The sequence below is a fragment of the Notamacropus eugenii genome, chromosome 1 (assembly GCF_028372415.1).
Source record: "Notamacropus eugenii isolate mMacEug1 chromosome 1, mMacEug1.pri_v2, whole genome shotgun sequence".
NCBI classification, from domain to species: domain Eukaryota; kingdom Metazoa; phylum Chordata; class Mammalia; order Diprotodontia; family Macropodidae; genus Notamacropus; species Notamacropus eugenii.
In genome coordinates, this window is record NC_092872.1 from 162,870,116 (window position 1) to 162,895,742 (window position 25,627).

General features: G+C 40.7%; 1 protein-coding gene across 3 annotated transcripts in view; it reads right to left on the reverse strand.

Moving 5' to 3' along the window:
- The window catches only part of ST8SIA2 (ST8 alpha-N-acetyl-neuraminide alpha-2,8-sialyltransferase 2), a 94,346-nt gene that overhangs the window by 22,587 nt on the left and 46,132 nt on the right, over positions 1-25,627 (reverse strand). For all 3 annotated transcript variants that reach the window (XM_072617475.1, XM_072617463.1, XM_072617470.1), the window contains exons 2-5: positions 22,319-22,381; positions 19,064-19,192; positions 13,447-13,704; positions 537-830 (exon numbers count right to left, since the gene is read on the reverse strand). In XM_072617475.1, the coding sequence (XP_072473576.1) occupies positions 537-830; positions 13,447-13,704; positions 19,064-19,192; positions 22,319-22,381 (744 nt within the window). The remainder of the gene's footprint in view (positions 1-536; positions 831-13,446; positions 13,705-19,063; positions 19,193-22,318; positions 22,382-25,627) is intronic.

Genomic DNA, 25,627 nt, shown 5'->3' on the forward strand with positions numbered 1-25,627 from the left:
GGTCTTTTCATTGAGACTGCCCTTGATGGCGCAATATGCCAGTGTAGATGCCAGGCTGATGGATTCTATATTACATTAAGAGATAGAATCAGCAGACTGTGATGTGAATGCTGTATGAAAGTCAACTTATTTGACTAGGATTGGTGAAGAACCAACAGATGGTGGTGATTTATTATCACCTCTGACTCAGGATGGATGAGGGTCAGGGGAGCACTGCAGAGCTTCTAGTTACCCCCTATATCCTTTTTTCAATTCACTGATACATTCACTTTCCCAGGAAGAGAGACAGCCCCCAGAAGGAAGGTATCATCACTAATGACTTAATCTAAATGTCTCAGCACTTTCCTTTATGTTATCTAATTAAAGAATTTCCTGTCCTTCTTTTCAGAGATCATACCTTGTAGGCTAGAAGACCCAGTTTGATTACTAGTAGCCCAATTTGCAAGAGGCTCCATATGGTAATAAAAAGCCCATATGCCCAGTCTACATCTTTGTCAACTACATCATCTCCTAGCCTCAGGAAGAGGTACTCTTACCCTCGGACAGCATGTAGCAGGCGCAATGAAGGGTAGGCTGTACGCACATTGACGTGGTGCTTCAGGATGAGTTCATTCACCCACTCTACCCTCTCCTTGCCACCCTTGGCCATGAAAGCTGGAATCCACAGGATGCTGCCATTGAGGCTGTGCAGGCGCTGAAGAAGCTTTTCCCTCCAGGTCTCATTGACCAAATCTTCGAAGGCCCTCTGGATGACAGAAGGGTTCATGGTCACCAGATCTGTCTTGACCCCTACATCCTGGGCATACTCCTGGACAGGTGCCAGGTTGCACCTGAAAGAAGAAAAATGAGCAAAACAGCTTCTGGAAAGTAGTAGGACCGCTATGATTTTCCCCTTCCTCCTCTACCTATTTTAGTGTTTGTTATATAGCAAATGCTCAATAATTGCTTTTTCCTGTATTTATTCATTCTTTAGGGTTCTCTCTATTCAACAGTCATCCATTCCACCTACATTTATTAAGTGCCTAATATGTGCATGGTACTAGGTGCAAGAATATTTGTGAAGATAAATGAGGTCCCTGGCCTCAAGCTTTCACTCTAGAAGGGGAAGATGATAGGTACACAGATAAATGTACAAATGAGAATCCAAAAACACAAGAGAAGCGTACAGCACTATGAGATTATAGGAGAAACAAATAACTTCCAGCACCAATCAAATGATATTTCTATCCCATTCCCACAATTTAATAGTAAAAAACTCCCCACTTCCCAAGGGCTTTTTCTGTGCCAGACTGGTACCCTACTCAATGGCAATGAGGTTAGCATTTGGAGGATGTTTCACAATAGTACCAATCTGGAGTTCCCCACCCCAGGCTCTAAGCCCAGTAAGTACCCTAAAGGGATATTCACCAACCTTTTGTATTATAGGTTTGTGCCTAACTATTCCCATTTATTTCTCTCCCTTATCCCTCCCCTTCTAGCCAGGTTCCTATCAATCAGGCAAGGGTTATTATTCAACAAACATCTGATTAGTGGGGAGCCACAGCTGAGGGACATTATTTACCACTCTCAATTGGTATTAGGGCTTTATAGTTATCAATGGAAAAGTTCTTCCGGAAAAATAAAACTGTTAGGCAAATAAGAATATGTATTTATTGAGTAGAGACATGAAAAGCTATTATTTTAAATGGAAACATTTAGGAGAAATTCATTTCTGTGATTTTTCTTTTCCCTTTCTCCAATCTCTTTGTTATAACTTCACATCTCTTAGATAACAGGGACTAAAATCAATCAGTCAATGGGCATTTATTAAGTGCTTCTGTGTCAGGCACTAGGTAAGGAAATGGAGATATGAAGAAAGGTGAAGACATGCTCCCTGCCCATAAGGAGCTCCCATTGTAGTGGGGGAATTGACAGGCAAATAACCATGTACAAATAAGAGATATATACAGGGAACCTGGGAGGTAATCTCAGAGGGAAAGAATTAACAGTGGCAGAGACCATGAAAGGCCTCCTGCAGAAGGTGGGATTTAGGGTGGGAGGCTGGGGAAATGAGAAGGCAGAGCAGAGGAGGGAGAGTATTCCAGGCATGAGAGACAGCTGATGAAAAAGCAGGAGTCCAGACATGGGGCATTGTGTACAAGGAACAGCAAGGAGGTCAGTGTTGCTGGGTTACAGAGTAAGAGGAAAGAAGAATAAGAATGTTGTGAAGGGCTATAGAAGTCCAACAGATCAGATGTTCTGAGGTTCTGAATGCCCATCCTAGGACACCAAGAGTTCTTGTCAGATGGAGCAACGGCTCTCAGTGTCACTGGTTTAGTGCATGCAGACGTAGAAGATGTATTGGGCTTTCAAATGCCTCCTATAAGTCTTTAAGCCTCAGGCTGATCCTAGGAACCCTAAATTTTCTCTAGGAGCATGTGTGCACTTCAGGGACAGTTTTGAGGGCTTTATTCCAGCGTAAGCTTTCTCATTGTCCATTGTGACTAGATTTCAGATCTACTTGGGGTGTTGATGATGGGGGAGATCCCATACTCAATGGACTCTGAGGACAATCCAATTTATCAAAAACTTTAATTCCATGGTAGGTTGGGAAGAGAAAAAAATGGCATATTTGACTTAAGCTTTTTCCTCATCAATATCAAACTAGGTCTCCCACAAGAATTCCTGACATTTATAGGAAGATAAGAAGGATCCATGGTTTTGCTTGGGGAACTTCTTTCACCAGTGCAGGTTCCTAACCCTAGTTAGTAGACAGGAAACTCTAGGGAGCTGCCAAAGAGACACCGTGGTTAAGTTAGCTGCCCCAAACCACAGTTATAAAGTGTCAGAGGCAAGATTTGAGCCCATGTCTTTCTGACTATTGATTTTACTACGTCAGCCTGCTTCTTCACTTATGTATGCTGGGAGAAATGCTGCTCCACTCCCCCCCTCTTTTAACTCTGCCCTTTGCTTTCCTTATTTGTTGAGATGAAGTTGTCTAAGATCTTCATTAAAAGAACATATGTGTTTTTTTGCATGTAACTGGGAAAAATAAAATACTAAATAAGAAAAAAAGAACATATATGTTCTTGAGTTTGGATGTGAGTGTAAAACCAAGATATATATATGTATGTATATATATATATATATATACACACACATATATATATGTATATATATATATATATATATATATATATATATATATATATATATATATATATATATATATGGAGTAGAGAGGAGAGAAGGGTGATGAGATAATTAAGAAGATATTTATATGTGTTAGGAATAAGCATGGAGGGTATGAGTCTTTAGAACTTTTATTGCATTTTTCTATGAAAGGAATGGACCTGCCCATTTTGATCCATTCTTGACTCACTGTGGATCTATTGGGGAAAAATTGGTTGGCACGAACTTCTCTGTAAGGTGGACTTTTGTGGGAGGAGCTATCCTGTATTGGCTTTAAAAGAAAAGTCTTCATTGCAGACCATCTTTTTGTTCTTTTATTGGAAGAAATAAGAGGGCATTGGAATTAACAGAAGACATGGGCCTTTTGGAGAGGAGATCTCTTCAATTTAGAAACTGCAAATGGAAATTACCACAGAGGAAGTTATATGTGCCCTTCTCCATGTGACCAGAGAAGGCAGTTCCTGAACCCTTGCTTACTGAATAAAAATGGATGGGAAATCATGGATAATGTTGAATTGTTAGGCAGCTCAATCCCCAAAGGCAGCCTTCTAACAAAAGAAGGGGTGGGAGTTCCTGGAAGTAAGCATATGACTACCCCCTGGAAGATGGAAGGGCAGCAAGGGACCAAAACCAGGACATACATAGATGAAGTCTTTTGAAAAAAGACTTGAATTTTGTCCTTTGCTAACATTGTGAGTTATTCAGAGAGTGTAGTTGAATGAGAACTGGGTTAACTGCTGTAGCACCCTCAAGTTCATTTCCTTCTGCAGCAATCTAAGCCCCCAGGATAGTACCATAAGGCTTGATTCCTGTATAGGCTCCTGGGTTGAAAAGGGATTCACCAGAATGCTGGGGGAATTGTTTCCCCAGGAACCCCAAGTTCATTTCCCTCCTGAGGAGAATCTAAACCACAGGGTGGTGCTATGAGTCTGAAAAATTGAGGAGCCCTGGGGAATGGTTTGACTCACTGTAGAGAGAAAATGATTGTATTGATTTTTGAAATGGGCTACTATGGGCCTTTTATGTGTCTCTTGCATCTTCTATTAGGTGGAATAAGGAATGTCCTGTAGTTGATATATGCATTGTTACCTTGTGTGCTTGTATGGGAGTTGAAGGACTTTTTTTCTCATATCTGGTGCTGTCCTTGATACGAATTATGTTTGAAGAATTTCTCATATTTACTCTAGGTGGGGTTATATGAGTAAAAGAATGATAATTTTGGGTCTGTCTCTAAGAATGAAACTTGTCCATATACATGAAAAGCCTGGGAGCAAGGATGGGGTAGGTTCCAGGTTATATAAGCATTCATAAACCCTAAGTTGCCTTTGTTGAGGGAGAATTTGCCCAGTGAGTCCTTTATATTGGACAAAGGTAAAAGTAGTTCTACAGTAATTATATGTATACGTGTCTGCCTTGAAACTTTGATTTCTGATAATTCAGAAATTGAATCTCTATAAAACTTAATGCTTATCATAATTCCCAAAAGAATTATAATTAGACAGGGCACACACTATGAATATGACAACATTGTCATTCTTTGTTATTCAGAATGATGAAACAATAGCCACTTACCCCCATGGAATGAAGGGTTTTTTTTGTGTGTCCCATTTCATACTTTAGATACAGTAACAACATTCCCTCACTTGTCACACCCAAAGTGAGGAGAGGACAGGACAAGCAGCTTCCAGATTGGTTTTTTCAGCCCTGGTCTCTCTTCTGAGGTTCAGACTTGTACTATCAATTGTCTTCAGGACATTTCTCCCTGGCTGTCCCACTGGCATGTCCAGCTTAATTTGTCCCGAAAGGAATTTATTCACTTCCTGTTAAATCTGCTTGTCTTTCTAATTTGACAAGACTTGTCCTTGGTGCTATCATCTACTCAGATTCACATTTAAAATCTTGGTGTTCTATTTGATTCTTCTCTTTTCTTACTTCTCATATTCCATTACCATATTTTGCTGGTTTTTGTTATCAAAATGTCTCCCATCTCCCTCCCCTGCTCAGTTCCCACCACCATTTCTTATTCCAGTCTCTCATAGCACCCACCTGGACTATTGCAATAACTTCTTAATGTTCTCCTCACAATCTTCCACTCCAGTCTTTTTCTCAAAATGCCGCCATATTCACTTTCTCTAATCACATATTTAATCGTGTTTCTTTGCTCAAAGCTCTTCAATACTCCCTCCTGCTCACCAAATAAAGCTCAAACTCTTGTGGCTGGCATTCAAGGCCTTCCACCTCTTCCTATTTTAGCCTGTTCTTACACTGCTACCCTCTGTGTGAGTCAACAGAAAACCATCTTCAGCCTCTCGCTGTTCCCCATGTATATTATGTGCTTTCCTGCCTCTGTCCCTCTGGTTTTATTTTTACTCATGGCTTGGAATACCCCCAACACACACTCCTACCCCCTGCCTGTTCCATTTATAGGTTTACAGGAGCATAGCTTTAGAGCTAAAAGGGATTTTAGGGGTCATTTAGTCCACCCCCACCCTCCCCCTCCCATTTTACACAGGAGGAAAAGGCGCCAAAAGGTTTAAATAACTCGCACAAGGGTCACACCAATCGTGGCAAAGCCTAGATTGGAACCCAGATCTTTTGATTCCAGATCTAGCACTCTTTCCCCCCTAAACCATATGGCCTAATTAGATGGAATCCAGTTCAACAGCTATTGTATTAAGTGCCTACTGAGCTAGAGATTGAGTGGCATATAGAGCTTAGATAAAAATTCGAGCCCCAACAATAATAGCCAGTATTTATACAGTGCTTTAGAGCTTGCTAAGTGCAAATATCTCATGTGAGATAAATTTTTACAAATTGTACCTGTCCTTCCTGGGGCTTATGGTCTGCTGTAGAACTGGAAGTAAGTGGGAATACATACACAGATACATACACGTACATATACATACATGATAAATGGGCATATATAAATATGATAAATATACATATATGCCCTGTAAATGGGCAGTAACCCCAGTAATGAGGATGATGTTGATGATATAAAAGCTAATATTTTCATAAGACTTGCTATGTGCCCAGTACTATGCTAAGGGCTTTCTAAGTATCATCCCATGACTGCTTTTATACTCTACTGATTTGTGTATGTTGTATCCACCTACTGGGGAAACTGGGTGGCTCAGTGGATAGACAGTCAGGCCTGGAGTCAGGAAGACCTGAGTTCAAATTTGGCTTTAGATACTGACTAGCTGTGTGACTCTGGACAAGTCATTTAACCCTTTTTGCCTCAGTTTCCATATCTGTCAAATGAGCTGGAGAAAGAAATGGCAAACCACTCCAGTATTTCTGCCAAGAAAACCCTAAATGGGGTCATGCAGAGTCAGACATGAGTGAAAATGGCTGAACAATAAATCTCCCCCTGCAAGTTTGGTAAGATCCATTAGGGTAGGGAACTTCTTTATTTTACCTAGCTAGTAACTATGGCCATACTCTCCATACAGTAAGCACTGAATTCAATTGAGCTGAAGAAGGAAAAGGAGGAACATAGACATCAGTTTATATAGGGTTTGTGCTTTGAGCTTACTTGGAGTCACTGGCCTTTTCAAACCTCCAAGGGTTTTATTTTCAGGCTCAGTCAAATATATCCAATTAAGGAATCATCTCTTACATAAGGCATCTGACATTAGTCACTGGCCTCTCTTTACTGTGACTACTATGATCTGACTCTCAGAGGAATAGGTGTTTCTCTGAACTGTAAACTGAGTGGGGGAACTGTTTAGCTGTTTTGGAAGAAAGTATGTCCATATTCCCCAAATCCAAAGGGGACTGGAGATGCTCATGTTCTTCAGAATTGCAGAAGGAGAATAGAGGGAAAGGCAGGGGTTGGATATCAGGTACAAGAAGCCTAAGGTTTCAGGAGCACTGGTTTTGACCTTGTCTTCAAGGTAGGGAAAATGGAAGTTAGGAGAGGCAGAAGAGGTGGTAGTAGCTCCACTGACTCCAGAAGGCTTTATTTATATGAAGTTGCTTTAGGGTCTGATGGTGGAGGTGTTATGGTCTAGCAGAAAGAGTACTGGAATAGAAAAATGGAGTTTCAGGCCCACTTCTGCAACTAACTAGTTGAGTGACGTTGTGCAAGTCACTCAGGCTCTTTGGATTTCAGGTTCTTACCAATAAGACAAGCAGGTTGGACTAGATGCTTCCAAAGGTCTCTTACAGCTAAAAACACATCTATGATCCTATGAACAAAGGTTCTGTGATCCTGACAAGATCAACCTGCTGACCATGGATGTGATGCCATTGAGCATGTATGTCAAGGAGGTAAGTGATGGAAAGGTGCCATACACACCTACATAATTACAGTCTCACTTTCTGTACTGGCAATAATCTGGAAACAGAGGCCTTTCTCATCGATTGGGGAAGGGCAGAATGAAACATAGTAAGAATGTACAGAATTAGAATTATACCAAAAGGAATGACAGATTTGAGGAATTGAGAGAAATATGGGAAGACTTATATGAACTGATACACAGTGAAACAATCAGAACCAGAAGATAAACAATGACCACCAATAATAATGAAGACAAAACCAAAAGATAATGGAACGTGGTTCAAATGCAATGATACATCTTGGGTCCTGGAGACTGAAGTTAGAATAAACTCACTTTCTTTCAGTAAAAGGCTGTGACCCAGAGATATGAAATGTTACATATCTGTCTGTCAGTTGCTTTGTACCTAGGTTTGTTTACCTCTTTTTAAAATTATAAGAGTGGATATTATGGGGGATAGTTCTATGAAATGAATGCAGTATAAAATAAAAATGCATCAGTAAGATATTTTTAAAAGAATATTAAAAACACTCAGATGAATGAATGAGATGGGACTACACCTATGATTTCATTGGTATAGGAGATTCTCTCTACCAATGCAGGATAGCACCTATTTGCCACTTAGTCTTAGAGAGTTGCCGCAGTGGGATGGGTGTGTGTGTGTGTGGTAGGAGTGAGGGAGGAAGTGGGTGCAGTGGGGGAACCAAAACATTAAATGACTTGCCCAGGATAATAGTCATATCTGAGAGATAGGTCTTAAATCCAGACTCACTTTCTCTGCCATATGCCATACAGTTTCTCATGACTACTTAAAATAGCCAGGTGGCACAATGGATAGAGCACTGGACCTGGATTCTGAAAGACACTCTGACATTTCTTGATTTTGTTGTTTTGTTTGTCTTACCCACCTATTATAGTTGACCCATAGCCTGAATGAAACCACTCCCACTACTGATCTCCCTGGTTTCCTTTGAGATCCAACTAAAATCACACCTTCTACAGGAAGCCTTCCCTAACCTCTCCTAATTCCAATGCCTTTCCTCTGTTCATTATTTCTTATTTATCCTGTATATAGCTTACTTTGTACGTATTTATTAGTATGTTGTCTCCCTCCTTAGAGAAGAAGCTCCTTCTAGGCAGGGACTGTCTCTTGCCTCACTTTGTATCCCCAGAGCTCAGCACAGTGCCTGGCACATAGAAAGTACTTAATAAATGCTTATTGATTGAAGATGGCATAGGCATGGAGTAAAGGGAAGGCTGACAAGAACCAGTTGAGAACAATGTTAATACCTAGCACAGTGTTTTGCCCATAGTATATGCTTATAAATAGCAAGGGGGTGGAAAATCAGCCCTGCGCGTGCTCTTATAGGGTGTCTCATTCTTGCCACAGTGGACCAAAGAGCTCAAAGGTGAACTTTTCTCCCTGACAACTCTCTGCCTCCCTGTAAGGACTCTTCAGTGGTACTGGGATTAGGATGATCAGAATAGTCCTGCAGGAGGGGCAGGGGTCTAACAGAAAATTTAGGATTAAGTTCTGGCTCTGACCCTTGCTGACTGTATGACTCTAGCCAACTGTTTCATACCTCTGAACCTCAGTTTCCTTTTCTGTAAAATGGGGATACCAGTATCTTCTTTATAATCTCATAGAGTTGTTGGCAGGAAATTGCTTTGTAAACAGTGAGTTGCTAAGTAAATAAGAGTGGCAATCCTGGTCATTTATTTGTGCTTCTATACTGGTGTTGGATTTTGATCTATCAAGTGCCTCCAATTAAGTGGCAAAGGAATGAGGGGAATGAAGCAATGCAAAAATGATAGTCCTCACCCTGCTGGTTGGGAGATCGGTTTAGCTTTTTTTAATCCAAGGGCAGAGGTCATGCAATTGTCATTCTTGGTTTTCACATGCGTCTCTTACAATGGTTGGGATGTCTCCACAAAAGAATTGCAAATCTCTCTGAGCACACACATAAATCAACCCTGGGTACACACAAATCCATGGGCACCTGCTAGGCATGGACTTTAAAGATAAAAGGATGGCTTTCCCTTTGAGCAGTACACTGGTATCTGGAGTTCTTTTCTCTCTAAATACACACACACACACACACACACACATACACACGCACACACACCTCTCGCACACATATTATCCCCTAAGAATATATTTGTATTGTAGTGTGTTTAGATGCTATCTCCTATACCCTCGAATCCTTCTGTCATGCTGTCTCTCCTGTGGGTCCTCATTATATGAGCATTATACAATGTTAATAATCAAATTAAAAAGAAATTATGTTTGAATGTGGGAAGTAGAAATATAGTATGTATACATGCAGTCTTTATGTATCAAAGTTAGTGACAGCTTTCCATTAGACTTTAGCTTTCCTGCCTCTTTCTTTCCAGGGTTCTTATCACTAGACCACACTGCCTTTCACGTGCATTTAGGTGGATAATGAATGGTGAGACCATGGGTGACCTGGAAAGGGGACTAGTCTTGACCAAGGTTTGCCATTTGGGTGTAAGCCTTATTGAGCATCATACAATGTTAATCCTTGTGAAATATTAAAATGAAATGATGCGTGTGTGACGTGGAACGATGGTGTCCATACATGCACCATAGTCTCTATGTTGCATGGGAACTATTGCCGGATAGTTCTTTGTCATGTCTGACTATACTGGATGGAGTATTGGATAATACAAGTAACACTGGACAACTATCCGAAGACGTGGGTTGAGTCCTGCCAATTATTAGAAAGTCATTTCTTCTTTCTGAGCCTCCGTGTTGTCAGTTGAAAAACAAAGATGACAACACCTGTATTTTGTAAATCTAAACATGCCACACAAAAGTAATAACTATTGTTGTTGATAGCATCATAGCTCTAGAGTTAGAAGGGACCTTAAGAACCCTCCAGTCCAGCCTCCTTATTTTCTGCTGAGAAAAATGAGGCTTAGAGAGGTCCAGTGACTTGTCCAATGTCACATGACTAGTAAATGGCGAATCAAGGATTCAAACTCGGGTAACTCTGACTCCCAAACCAGCATTCTTCCTATTACATCATCCTTGGCTCATCTGCTTTTTAATGCTAATTCCTATTGCAATGGTTTCCCTCCATTTTAATTTAGCTAAACCAACCAACCAATCAATCAATCAATCAGCCTACTCTGTGCCTTCACTGTGCCAAGCACTGGAAATAGGATGACGAAAATGAAATAGCCCCTTTTCTCTATTGGGGGAGACATATGTACAAACAAACATGTAAAATCTAGGCAAAATAAATATCAGGTAATTTTGGCAGGGAGGAAACCAGGAGTTGGGGGGATCAGGAAAGGCCTTGGGTAGAAGGTGACACTTTGGGCTGAATTTTGAAGAGAACAAGGGATTCTAAGGTATGATTGGGGATGAGGGGGAGGGGCTGTTGAGAAGGGCTCGAATTTCAAGAGTGAGGGAAAGTTGGAGCAAAGGTGGAGAGATGGAGATGTAAGGAGCAGTGAGAAGGTCATTTTGGCTGGACTGGGAAGGGCATAATATAAAGGAAGCCTGGAAAGGTAGGATAGGACCAGGTCATTCTGAAAGGCTTTAAATGGCAAGGAAAGGAGTTTATATTTGCTCCTAGAGTTAATAGGGGGTCCAGTGGAATTTACAGAGCAGGGGATTGACATAAATTTTAGGAAAATAACTATGGCAGCTATGTGGAATTGACATAACTCGATTTATTAGAAATCTTAAATCCCCCCTTTTATTCTCCTAGCTTTCTGCCATTTTCTGCTGGGCACTCTGCAAGATATATCAAATTGTGATCAAGAGAACATTGATTTTAATCGCCATAAAATGCAAGTTCTTAGAGTTCAGTGACTTTGTTCTGAGTTTTGTTTATACCTCTCTAGTATCTGGCGCAGTCTCTTAAATGCTTGTAAGCAGCGAGGTGACGGGAGACAGAATACTGGATCTGGAGGCAGAAGACTTGAGTTCAAATCTAACCTCAGACTAGTTTATGTTACCCCAGGCAAGATCCTGTCTCTCTCAGTTCTCCCATTTGTAAATGGGGATGACAGCAGTGCTTCCCTCCCAGGATTGTTGTGAATATCAAATGAGATAATATTTGTAAAGTCCTTACCACAGTGTTTGGCACATTACAGGAACTTAATAAATGCTTCAAAAAATTTCATTGGAAATTACATAGGCTCTATGATCTAGGCTTAGTATATTCCCCCAAATAATCAAACATTTGAAAGACAATTTCTTTTCTTTTCTTTTCTTTCCATGTCTCAAAATGGAAATCTCACTATGGCAGTATTGAGACAGGAATGGTGACTCTCTAGGTCCAGGAAATCTGAGATGGCCCCATGCAAATTTCCATGGGTGGTGATATGTGTGGAATGAAACATCCAGGATTTCTATGACCTCGCTCTGCCTGGGGAATAACTGCATAGACACCTGTTCCTGTAGCGTCTCTAAGGCACTAGGATGGATATTCTATTTTGAGTGAGATGACTATTTTCAAATGCCCATGCTAGTGAAACATGAGAAGAAGGGTTGAAGGAAAAGGATGTGGGATCTCTGCCGATCACTTTTCCTGACTTCCTTCAAGCCCCAACTAAAATCCCATCTTCTGCAGGAAGCTTTTCCCAACCTCTCTTAATTCTAGTGCCTAGAATTCCGAGCAGCAGGGGGCATAGTAGATAGAGTACTGGGTCTAAGAAGACCTAGATTCAAATTTGACCTCAGACACTTACTAGTTTACTAGGCAAGTCATTTAACTTCTATTTGCCTCAGTTTCCTCACCTGTAAAAATGAATAATAATAGCACCTTCCTCCAAAGAATGTTGTGAGGATCAGATGGGTTAATTTGTAAAGCAGTTAGCATGGTGCCTGGTACATAGTAAGTGCTATATAGAAGTGTATTCCCTTCTTTCCCCCAGTATCTTTCTTGTCTCTCTTAATTATTTCTTATTTATCCGGTGCATAGTTTGTATATCATTTGTTTGCTTACTGTCTCCCCCATTAGATTGTGAGCTCCTTGAGGGTAAGAACTGTTTTTAGCCTCTTTTTGTATCCTCCACACAATGCCTGGTACATAAAAGGTACTGAGAAAATGTTTATTGACTGGCTCATGGAGTCAAAATCCTTATTCTCAATTTTGTCCAAGTAGGTAAACTAAGGGTATCATGTTATATGGAAAAACCACTAAGGCTTGGAACTGGTTCCAGCTCTACCACTTACTATGTGGTCTTAGCTAAGTCACTTATATTCCCTGGGTCTTGGTTTCTTCATCTGTAAAACAAAGGGGTTGAACTAGTTGATCTCCAAGTCTCATTCTAGTTCTAAATCTACAATCCTATGATCTTAGGCAGAAGAGAAAGGGCCAGCCTAAAAGTCAAGAGGAACTGAGTTCAAGACTTGTCTTTGAATGGACCACTGGGTAAGTTATTTAACAGCTCCGTTCTCTATGTAACTCTCTTAGACTATTAGAAAAAACAGAATCATCCCTAGTGGAGGAATTTTCACACCATGAGCTCCCTATACCTAAGAAATCACAGATTCTGGCACAAATGTAACTGCTGTTACAATAATGCTTCAAGTAATATAGTGTCTCCTGCATTTTATATCATTCCAATGCTTTGAGATTCTTAAGTGTACTATTCCCCAGGAGGACTGCCTCAGTTTTCTCATCTGTAAAATGAGGAGGGGGCTTGCCGGTCTCTGTTTCCTTTAAACCCTTACTCTATGATCCCATGATCTTCTCTCTGTCTTGCATGTGCATAGATGGTGGCTCCCCATTAGAATGGGACCTCCCCGAGGGCAGGGACGCCACAATTTAGCCTTCTTTCATATCCCTGGTGTTGAGTGCAATGCCTGGGACGTAAAAAGTGCTTGACAGATATTTATTGATAGACGGACTGAATGGACCAAAAGTCCTCAGTTACTATGTCTACTCATCTGACATCTCTCTGTCTGTCTCTCACACCAGTTTCAAGTGTGAGCCACCCCTCAGGGAATTACCTTATCACAAAGCTGTGAGTGTCTATCTCCCGTCCACAGCCACTGTTTAGCAGAATTCCGGAGTTGCCCACAATGGCACAGGTCCTGAAGTGTTTGTTCTTCAAGGGAGAGGTTCTGGGCAGGAGTTCATACAGGTTCTGTGACACATTCATGGTGCTAGCTCGGTCAAAGATGTAGTGGATGATGTCTCCAGGCTTCAGGGTCCCCTTGAGCACTGATATGTCTTTTTCAGCATCCAGGAACTTCAAGATTTGCTTCCTGGAAAAACAGTCACATATGTAAGTGACAGGAAAGGGTCTCCTTCCTTCATCCCATCTCCATCTCTTGTCAGCTGTTCTTTCAGTCCTGCATTTTCTCTTCCTTCCCACCTTTCCCCCTCTTTGCACCTACCCCTTCTATGTCTGATAACCAGCCACTCTTTAGCAAACACAGTAGACAGCTGCATGACCACCCCCTGGAGGTATCTTGGGTAAGGGGTTTGGGGCAGAGGTTGGCTACCTATGGCAGTGTGCTAATGGTGACCCAAGGACCAATTTTCTTTGGCAGGTGGGCTGTCTGCCATAGCTGAGCCCTTACCCTTGCACTTATGGCAGATGGGACAGCTGCCACCTGCCATGAGAGTTGGTGACTCACATTTCCTTCTCTAATCTGAAGAGGAAGCTGCCAAGTCAGTGTGCCCCTCTAGCACACTAGAATTGATTAGGTTGGAACCTTGGCATACCACACACAAAAAAGATGACAGATTGTTGAGTTATCCTATACTGGAGCATCTTTGACAAGGACTGACACTAAGTAGGGTTCTGATTATAGGAGTAGGAGGTCAGAGTTCAGTTCTTCCTTGCCTTCTAACTAGCATCTATTTTTAATTTTATCCCAATCCCTTCTGTGGTAAATTGGAGGGGGACATTGACTGAACAGCTTCCTCTCTAGGTTGGGGAAGAAACAGTGCATTGAAAATTCTTGTATCCTAAGGTCTCCCAGTGCATCCTGGGTCATCTCCAGTCATCCTGGAGTCACTGGATCCAGATGACTCTGGAGGAGAAGTGAGGCTGGTGACCTTACACAGCCCTCCCTCACTCAAAACAAAGTCAAGTGAAAGTCATGTCATCATTTCTCTGATGGCATGGTTTTCTTTGGCAACTAAATATGAACATAGTCTACCTCAGATGGCAACTGATCAACTTACTCAATGGCCTGTGGAGGCATCTTGTACTTTTTTTGGAAAGTTTTAACGACTTGCCATCAAAGGAAACTGCACGGTCAACTTTCAGCAGTTGCTTAATGCGTCTTTCTATTCTGCAATATTTTAGCAGTGTTTATAAAAAATACATTTTGGTTCAAGGTCAAGAAGGGCTAAGCATTGTTTTTATCATTTGGAGCAATTCTCTTACTTTTTTTGCCCTAGGCCTCTATAAAATGGAGGGGCTGGATTAGATGACCTCTAGATCTCTTCCAGATCTAAGTCCATGAGGTTTGACAAATATCCAATGACTGCTAACTAGGTTCAGGGTTGTCTGCGATTCCATTCCATTCAAAAACCATTTTTAAGGCACCTACTATATAGAAGGTAATGTGGTAGGTACTGGGAACAGACAGAATGAAAAATCATGTCTGCCCTCAAAATTATATTTACCAGCAGGATACAACATGTACAAAAATAATCTGAAGATGGAGAAAACACTAATAATTAGGAGGATGAGGGAAGGTTTCCTACAGGAGGTGGCACCCAGGTTGAACCTTGAAGGAAGCTTAGGATTATAAATATAGGTGAGGAACATAGGGGAAGGAATGCATTTTAGGCAAAGGGGACATGCTATGCAAAGGTTGGGGGTAGGAGGTAGCACTCTGAGTTTGAAAACAGAAAGTAGTCCAGTCTAGCTAGAAAATAATATGAATCTTAGCTTTTGGGAAAAGAAAGAACCTTCTGTTTGGTTTCTCTTAGGATAGTGAGATCATATTTTTAAGACTTAACCTTGACCCATCCAGCAAAGACACATTTACAATATAATAGAGTATAAGAAGAGAGGAATTGTATTAGAGATGGCTATATGAAATGCCCTAAATTCATACAGGAGCAGCTAGGTGGCACAGTAAATAGAGCCTGAAATCAGGGAAACCTGAGTTCAAATCCTTCCTTAGACACTTCCTAGCTGTATGCCAATAGCTTAACCTTAGTTTGCCTCAGTTTTCTCAGATGTATAATGGGAATAATAGTAGCACCTATCTTCCAGGGTTGTGAAGATCAAATGAAATAATGTTTTTAAAGTGCTTATCAAAGTGCCTGGAACATAGTAGGTTGTACATAAATGTTAGGTGTTGTTAATTCTGGAGAAGCTGAATGCTTTTGAAACAAATAAACAAAAAAATGAGAGTTTCATTGATACAGAGCTCATTTCATTATAAGATCTCTAAGCACCTTGTAGATATGAACAACTAATCAATATCATCAGCCAGATTTTTTACTTTATTTAAAGATTTTTTACCTTTATTTTTCAAGAATCAATGAATTTGTTTGTGGAATTTCTTCCTCTACTGATGAAGGCTGTAATCTCTTCATGCCTTGGTAGAAGAGTTCATGAATTGCTATGGTTGAGAAAATTCATCACCTGGTGGCCAGCCTTCTGGTGCTGAGCCTTTCCAAGCCTAGCTGGCCTGACCCTTAGATGACAGATGTACATTCTATCACTGGACCCAAGCTTGATGTCTTGCCAGCTTGGTAGGATCTGCCAGAATCCATGTGCTGCTGCCATTGTCCTTGAGAAACCAGGGTTAGCTCCATTCCCCCAGAAAGCATCAGAATTAGGACTGCAGAAAGACCAGAAAAGCACTTGGCCATGAGACAGAGGCTCAGATTGAAATCTTGCCTCTCTAATTCACCAGTTTTGTGACTTTGGGCAAGTCACTTAACCTCTACGCGACTCAATTTTCTCATCTGTAAAATTAAAGCGTTAGGCTAAATGGCCTGTGAGTCTCTTGCAATTCTAAATCTGTGATCCTATGATCTCTGTTGTGCAGATAGGAAAAATGATGCCTAAGAGGCATAAAGTTTTCAGTTGACCATGGATTCTTGCAGGCCAGGCCAATGGGAGCCCTGATATTTAGCAGGGCAGGCGAAGCCTGGAGGGGATGATACGCCCTCTCCTCTTCCATTGATTCTATTTCTTAATTAATGAAGTAGAGCTTTTTCTAACACACAGAGAAATCTTGCATTTAATAATTTGTACTCCTTGATGGAAAATGGAAGCATTGTTGTTATTTACTGGTGCTTACCGAGGATTATGTAACTCAACTAACTCACTAATTTGTTTGGGAAATGGCTAAGAACCTTGCAGTTACCAACCCCCAAAGTATTTAAAAGCAGAGAAAACCCCCAGAAAGCCCACAAATAAAGACTTTCATGAGCGAATTAATTTCTAATTAATTACTAGAAATTACTATCAATTATTAAACATTATTTCAAATGACTTGAAGAGTCTTTTCTTATGAATAATTTCAATGACTAATTGCCTGGATTTGAAAGGATTTGTCCCTCCCCTTGGGTGAAGGCAAATTGTTCATACTGAGGGATCCTCTGGGCTCACAGTCAAGAGCCCTGAGATGGGAAGGGCCAAGCTCCTTGACAACTAATTCATCACAGTCCCCTAGGGTATGACTCCCTTCTCAGGCTCACCCACCCCAATCTCAGGACCATAAGCTGGAGTACCTCCTCTGCTTTGTGCCTTCAGTGAAGCGATCAGATTTCTTTGGCAGTTGATAAAGGAGAATAAACTAAAAGGAGTTTCCTCTAGATGAGGCTGAGCTGGCAAGAGGAGGTACAATTTCACTCACAGTTGGTCTTAATGACAACACAGCACCTCTTATTAAAGGGATCAGTAATATGGGCCTGCAGCTGTCAGGAAGCCATAGCTGGGGAATGTAGGACTGGGGACTTTGCAGGAAGAAATGTTGAAAGGAAAGGTAGGGGAGTAGAGAGAGAAATCTACTTCTTCAGATGATTTTTTTTTTTGGCTGCTCATTTCTGCTTCTGCTCCCACTCTACATACTCTCTGGAGATTATGTATTTCTAGAACTTGCTCTTCTCTTTCTATACAAGATCTCTTTATCCAGGAAACTGGAAACCCAAGGCATGAATGATAGGACTGCTACTTTTCCTTTGTACCTTTCTACAACCTCATTTTCTACTTCAACTCTAGTTCAATGGCCATACCCTAGGGCCCTTGCTAGACAAAACTGTGACTTGGGTAAAGACTTTTATAGCATCCCCAGACTCCATGTTTGCTACCCTCTTGTACTTTCCATAGAGCTCATTCACTTAAATAAATTTTTAAGAATTATTACATGCAAGGTGTCATGCTAGGTATTGGGAATATGAAGGTAGACACTATACTGACCAGGTCTCTAAGGACTTTTAGCTGAATGATGCTAGGCCTGATCTCATGTCAGCAAATTCCCCTTTCACAAATGTGTAATTAGATTCTTTATTCTTATGAAAAAGTAAAGACTGCTAAAGTCATAAAGCCGCTCTCTAAGGGGAATCTGCATCATAATAGCTGTCAAAGTCTTAAATAAATAAATAAAATAGCTGTCAAAGTCTTAATGATAATAATAGCTAACATTTATGTAACACTTTCCTTTTTTTATATCTCATTTTGTCCTTTCAACAACCCTCAAAGTTAGGTGCTATTATTATCCCCATTTTACATATGAGGAAATTGTTAAGTGATTTACCCAAGGTCACACAGATAGTGTCTTGAGACCAGATTTGAACTCAGGTCTTCCTCATTCTAAGGTCAACACTCTGTCTGCTTCACCACCTACTTACCTCCATCATTAAAGGATGGAATTTCCAGCAACAGCCAGCAGGAAAGGGAGGATTTGGGGAGGGTCTGTGATTCTTATTGAGAACTTAGGGAGCAGGTACAGGCTTGTCTGGTGATCCTGTATACATGCCACCGAGGGCATGCCTACTTCATCTATGGGTAAGGATGGATAGATCCAGAGTAATTCAGTGATGGACTTGGATGGAGGCTTTCTCTGGCCAGTCTTTATAAAGACATTTATGTAGAAATTAAGGGAAGATTTTCAATAGCTGTGATTCACACTTCAGTCTCAAATGTGGTGAATCTCACTGGTTTCTTAAAAACTATGAAAGTATTATACACCAGAAATCTAGCATAGTGGCACTATGGATATACTCAAGAAAGTAGCAGGTTGACCAAATGGATTTGTGTGATCAGAGAGGCAGCAGTCCCTTGATTGGTCTAATCTGGGGGGGTCGCTCCTGCCTAGTGTTCTCAATCAGAGGGCTGCGTCCCCAGCTAAGTGATCACCCTTCCTCCTTACCCCTCCTGTGTTGGCCCCCCCCATGACTCACTTCTTTGGAACCTTGAACCCCTCTCCCAGACTCCCAGTTCTCCTACGGTGCCATACACCTGCTGGGCTGCTAGGCTATTGAGATTTATATTTCTGACTGATCACTTACAGATGAAGCCTGCTCAGCAGGAGGTAAACATTTTATTTCTATCTTGACTTCCTTCGATGATAAAGAGAGGCAATTTGCCAGCTTGTGCTGAAGAGGGCCAAATCTGTCTTTTGTCCTATAGGTAATTACCAATACCTGATCTTCAAAGACAGGGTCTGGTTGTGTCTCCATGTGGTGGGGGCCGGCTTAATGCTGTGCTTTGCACTTTCATTACTTCTGTCAACAACAGCTGGAGATGAAGAGCCATTTATTACAACTTCGACTCTGGGGAGGAAAAAAAACATACCACAAGCCAGAGAAAGAAAGGATCCGTTAGCATGCTGATGACATCTCTAATGGTTTTATTTGTGTTTGGGTATGAATGTAAACTTCAGAAAAGCAAAATTGCAGTGATTACCTAGAGGGACGGAAGCCTATGGGTCTTTTACGATGTACACGTTATCTCTCCCCTGCCCCCATTCCCTTTGCTTTCCCTCAGGTACAAACCACACATACACTCCTTGCTGGTAAAGCTGCCATGTCTATTGGTGGGCGAAGAGGCCCCTTCACCCCTTACTTCCTTACCCTCGTTGAAACTTAGCAGTCACTAGCGGAGTTGGGTGCCTCTGTGGTTCAAATTGGAGGAAGAAAAACACATAAGCCAGATACTTTCATTCTTAATGAAATGCAGTGCCATATATTTAGAGCTGAAAGAGACCTTAGAGGTCCAACCCTCTCATTTTACAGAGGAAACAATTGAGGATCAGAGGTGACATGATTTTACCCAAGGTCTTACAGATAATAAGTGGCAGAATCTCACATTTATACTTCATTCTTCTCCAAATCTAACACTTTCCACCACACCTGACTGCCCTCTAGATGGGATAGTTTAAGAAAAATACCAGATAGCGCTCAGAGTGTACACCAAAGCTTCTACTGCTTTGGAACTATAGCCAAAGGTGATAGATTTCAGATCTTAGGGCAGCAGTGGGTCAATTGTTTCCACAGAGTGATGCACGGTTATGTGTACATTAAATGCTTCTTTTTCCCCCCTTCTTCCTCAAACACCAGGTATTACTGTACTCTCTTAACTTCATAGGCCTGTGATCTATGCCAGTGGGTTTCTGAGAAACTAGGTTATAGTTATATTTATATAAAGGATATAATATTCAACCTAGATACTGTAGGATGCATGTAGAGAGTATCTGGGTCACAGGAGAGAACCGTTCCTTTGTCTGGGGTGAGAAGGATAGAGAGAATTTTAAGCAGATTTGAGAAACCAAATTCTTGGCCTTTCAAGAGTCCAAATCAAAGAACTCTTTACTCTGAGGCTTCAAGCCAAGTTCAAAAACATGAAATTCTTTTTTTTTCCCTCATAAGGTTTAAGCCCTGTTCTTTTCCTTGGCTTTCTGCAGATGGGCTGAGTGAAAATTCATTTTTGTGTTTTTGTTGGTACCAGCTAATGGTACCTCCTTCCCTCCTCAATGGCCCTGGCTGCTTGTCTTGACTTCATAGTATTTCAAAGGTTATGTGGACATCGATGCTTAGAATTTGAGTCTCCCCTTTTGGAAACTATGGGCTATGGGAGGGTTATGGGAGTATCCCACATACACCACTGATAGGAGCACCTATATATAGGAGCAGGACCCCATATAATGACAATAGGCCCAGGGCACGCAGCAATACCACGAGACCATATGTCTAATGCCCATGTTTCACTGCAGCTTATATCAAGATGGCAGCATTTCAATATTTTATCATGATAAGCCAGTCTTCCAGAGAGAATGGCTGACATTATCATCAGGTATCAGAATGTATGTGAATAGCCCTAATGCCTTTATGCCTTAGAAAATGCCTGACACATATGCAGAGCATCTTTTGGATTGCCTGGTCAGGTAGGATACCTACACCCCCACTCTATGCCAGGGCACAACAGGAATGGACATTTTTTGCTATCGTTTGATTTGATCGGTGGATAAATTTCGGTGGTGCTGAGGCATATAAGAGATCTTAAAGCAGTGATTCTTGATTAACCTAGGGTACTTGGGACCCCACCCCCTCCAATGTGTCTATAGTTAGATTTTAGGAGATCTATGAACCTGAATGGGGAAAAGTTATATCTTTATTTCAATATAATTTTACTTCCTTGTAATTCTATGTATTTTACTTTATGTATTAAAAAATATTATTCTGAGAATGGGTCTGTTGGCTTCACTGGAATGGTAAGGTATCCAAGAAAACAAAAAAAGTCAAGAATGGTGATGGAGGGCATCTTCTTTAGAATGGAGGTATGTCAGGGACTGTTTCTTTGCAGAGGACCCATATTAGAACCCAGGTCTATAGCTCTGAATTTGGTTGCTATGCTACCACGGCACAATGACCTTGCCGTAAGAGAGAAGTAATAAGAATCTGTAAAAAGCTAGCTCCTAAATACTTTAGGTTTAGAAGCCTGGTCTGTTAGAATCATTAGGAAGGAACTATGAGGGACATGTGTGATGATTACTTGGATAATCTCGGTTCTATGAACTGAACTTTTCAAATTTCTGAGCTTACACAATGACCTCAGACACAAAATGTTTCAGAGGGTTCTTTGTCTTCCCTCTTTTGGTCAAGGTCATTGTAACAAAATAAGTGACCTTGGAATTGCCACATGACCAAAACAAGTCAGAAACAATGGCATCTTTTCTTTGCAGGCTGCAAAATGAGAATTTTTTTTAAAAAAGAAAGTATCAGTAAATCTTAGGTGGATCTAAGAGATGCTGCAGGAGAAATTACTTTGCCAGAAATCTCCCATATTTCTCAGGATTAGCCCACATGCAGCTCTTAACACGGTCAAATATTCCACTATGGCCAAGTAAGAAAAAGCCCTATTGGTATATTGAACACATATTAAACGATCAATGTTCCTTCATACTAATTGCTTTCTGTACACCCAAACATTTTAAGTAGCTTCAGCTGACATCTTGAACTTTTTGTTCAAACTCCTTACTAGAGAGTGATTATGTTTTTCCCCAATAAATTGCCCAATTTTGGCGATGAGTTTATATTGTGACCTATATTGAAATCTTACAGAAGCCAAGTTTCATTGTGGATATACAAATTCAAGGTTTGATCCTTGATATCCAAAGCTATCTAATATGATTTTGATTTTTATCTCCTCAACGTATTTGCTGCCTTCCCATATTTCCCATCTTTGGAACATGCAGACTTGGGGTCATTTGCAAGTGATCTTACATTGACAGCTTTCCCCTTCCAACACCCCCCAAAAAATGATTAGGGAAATGGGAAGCAGAAATGAAACAAAACAGATCTGTTTGCTAAGTAAGAAGGGCACCAGCCAGCAAAGAAGAGAAGCAGATTAATAGCTGCCTTACAGCAAAAACAAATGAACACAAAATCTAATTTACAAACCTATTAGATTTGCTATGTAAGCTGTTCACAGCTGATCTGATTGTACCTCTGCCTCCAGAATTCCTGCAAGACAAAGGAAATGCATTATTTATAAACCCAGTTCCTCTTTGCAAAGCTTTGTTCAATAGTCAAGAGATCCCCCAGTCTGGAGAGCTGTTCACAGAGGAAGCAGCTCTCATTCTTGCCACTTGCCAAAAGAGTCCATCTTTGGGAGCCATTTTTCATGATGGTAAGTCAGACTGAGTAAAGAGTAAGATATATCCTTTTTGTTCCTTCTGAAGAGTCCCATTTTCAGGAAACTTCACTTAGCCTCAGCCTTATGGTGTGGAGTAAGGGCACCTGTGATTAGCCATACCTCGTTAACACCACCTGACAACTCTGTTACTGCGTGCCCTCTTTGGACTTTGTACTTAATTGTCTTCGACATTAATTTAGACTTGTTTATATGTTGTTCCATTACTGTTCTTAAGCCATCTTTAAGTGTGCGTCTGCTCTCTCTACAAATTTCAGACCACACTTCTTCCTTTTCTTTCATATTCTCCACAATGGCCCCTAAGGGAGATAATGGATCTGAAAGCACCTTAAAAAGCATGAAATGTCAAACATAAAGTCTTATTGTTATTCGTGGAAGCAGTAATATTCATGAGTTGTAATCACAAAATAATTCATTACTTAGTGAGCTGACTTCTCTTGATGAACTATTACATACTTATAACTTGGGTGGTCCTCTGAAAGATGATATAGTCTACAACCACTACTGGACTTCCATGAAAACGTCCTAACTTGGTAGAACCTTGTGCTCCAGTGGCAGAGCCTTGGAGTATCCACCATTCCACTATGAGGCAGGAGAGCAGGACTTTTGTGGAGGTAAGAGTAATGCAGTTGTGTTGGGGTCAGGGTGGGTTACTTATTTTTGGTCAAGACTTATGATTTGAACTCTTCCTAGGATACAGGCTGACATCTATGCAATTCATAATCCTTAGGAGTTGCTTGAGACACAGACAGGTTAAATGACTTGCCCGTGGCCATGGTATTATTATGTGTCAGAGACAGGACTTCAACCCAGGTCTTTCTGGTTCCAACACCAGGTCTCAACCATGCTGCCTCTTGGTCTTTACTTAGTTGTCAATAAAGGAAAATTAATTGATTATTAAAAACAAAATTACCATCTCTTTTCTATGCTGTCTATAAGAGAATGACCATAAAAAAAATGCAATCAGGTTGTAGCTGGTATATTAGATACTTTGAGAGGCCCCATGGTGTCTTGCAGAAAAGTGCTGATTTTTGAGTCACAGGATTTGGATTCAAATGTTGGTTCCATTGTGTATTAACTGTGTGATCTTGGGCAGTCAGCTCAACTCGTTTAGACCTTAGTTTCCTCATTTGAAAAAGGAGGGCCATTTGGACTAGATCGGGCCAGTTCTTCATTCATGATCACCTCACTCATGCCTCCAACTCTTTCTCTGGACTTCTCATTGCCAGTTTCCTTGACACCAAAGAAACCTCTGCCCTGAAATATTTCTTTCTGGATTGATGTCTTCCTCCCAGAAACCACCATTTTAGGTGGGACCTTTGCCATGTTTTATCTAACTTAATGCCTAGAGCCTCTCTCTGGATTCATTCTTCTCCTCACCTGCTATCTTGCCCCCATTGTGTTGTCTCCCCCCATTGGAATTTTAAGCTCCTTGAGGGGAGGAAGTGTTCACTTATTTTACTAAGCACTTAACTACTGTGCTAGTACCACTGTTATAGATTCTGGGGATACAACATCTAGCAGTTCTCTTTCCTTCCTAATCCCCAATATGATTTATTTTATTTTTAATTCCCTTTATTCAGAACTTTGGAAACACCAAATAAAATGAGCATTTTCATAGTCATAGTAGAAGAGGAAACAAGAATTATATATGAAATTGTAGATTGCCATTACATAAAGCTCGTTTTTCTTTACATAAACATAAATTTAGCATGCAATTTTCAAACCTGTCCTGTCCTGTTTGTGATTCTTTCTGGAAATTGCTTCCATGACCCTCCTTTCTTCCTTTTTTTCTTTCTTTTATAGATTTATTCTTGAAAAAGTTGGATATAAATCAGACTTTGCAAATGAAATGACATTTTTTTCATTCGTACTTCAATATCTTTGTGACATTACTGATCATAGGATTATAGGCTTATGACCAAAAGGTTCTTTAGAGTTCACCTAGTCCCAATCCCCTCTGAAATGAAGTTCAGAAATGTTCAGTGATTTGCCCAAAGTCACTAGGCTAGAAAGTGTTGGTGGTAGGATCTGAATTCAGGTCCTCCTGTCTCAAAGTTCAGCACACTCTGCCACATTGCTTCTCTAATGTAAGTATTGCTTCCAGGGATACAGATTGTAACTCATCCATGGCTAACTATCCTGTGTGGTTCTTCTCCATCAGTACTCCACTAGGTCTCCGTCCAAATGTGGGTTGGATTTTCCCAATGACTTACATACTTACAGAAATATTTTAGTCTCCTTTCTAGTTGATCTTTAGTTGGCAATGATGCCTGGTACAGAGAATCAGTGAACCTGAGATCAGGAGTTTCTCTAACTTGAAGGGTGAATCTCTTTGATGACAACCAAAAAATGGCTATTCAGCTTCTACTTGAAATGCTCTAGTGTTAGGGAATTTACTAACTTATGAAGCAATCTAACTCTCTTTAGGCTATTTTCATGTTTTTTTGTTTTATTTAGCAAGAATCTGCCTCCCTTTTATCCACTGGTGCTCTTTGGGTCCAAGGAAAATAAGAATCATTCCTCATTCACATAAATATCCTTCAGATATTTGATGACAATTATCATATTTCCCCTGTTCTCCTCTTCCTCAGGTTAAACATTCCCATTTCTTTCAACTAATCCTCCTATTAACATGTGTTGTAATCCAAAAACTCTCTGGTTTTTCAGGTTTTACCTTTCTTGCTGTTACTTTTATAGCTACCTATATCTCTTCTTATGTAACACCCCTTGGTTGCAATCTCTCAGGAATCTCCCATATTAATAATTTTCATTTGCCATTCAATCTGACTCATTAGTGTCCCCCGCCAACTTGTACCATCAAAGGCTGGAGATCAATCAGACACACCTGAGCAAGGCCCTTTTCCTCCCTCTAAAACATCTCCTCCTTCTAATGAATTGAGCTTCCTATTGCCTGGGACCTACCCAGGTGCATCAAGCTGGGAAGACTGGCAAGAATCTGGTATAACCTGGGTGCTAGATGCTGAGTGAACGTCTTGTATGATTATCCATTCTCTTCCTTTTTTTTTTTTTTGTTTTTTTTTGCTGTAGCTTCA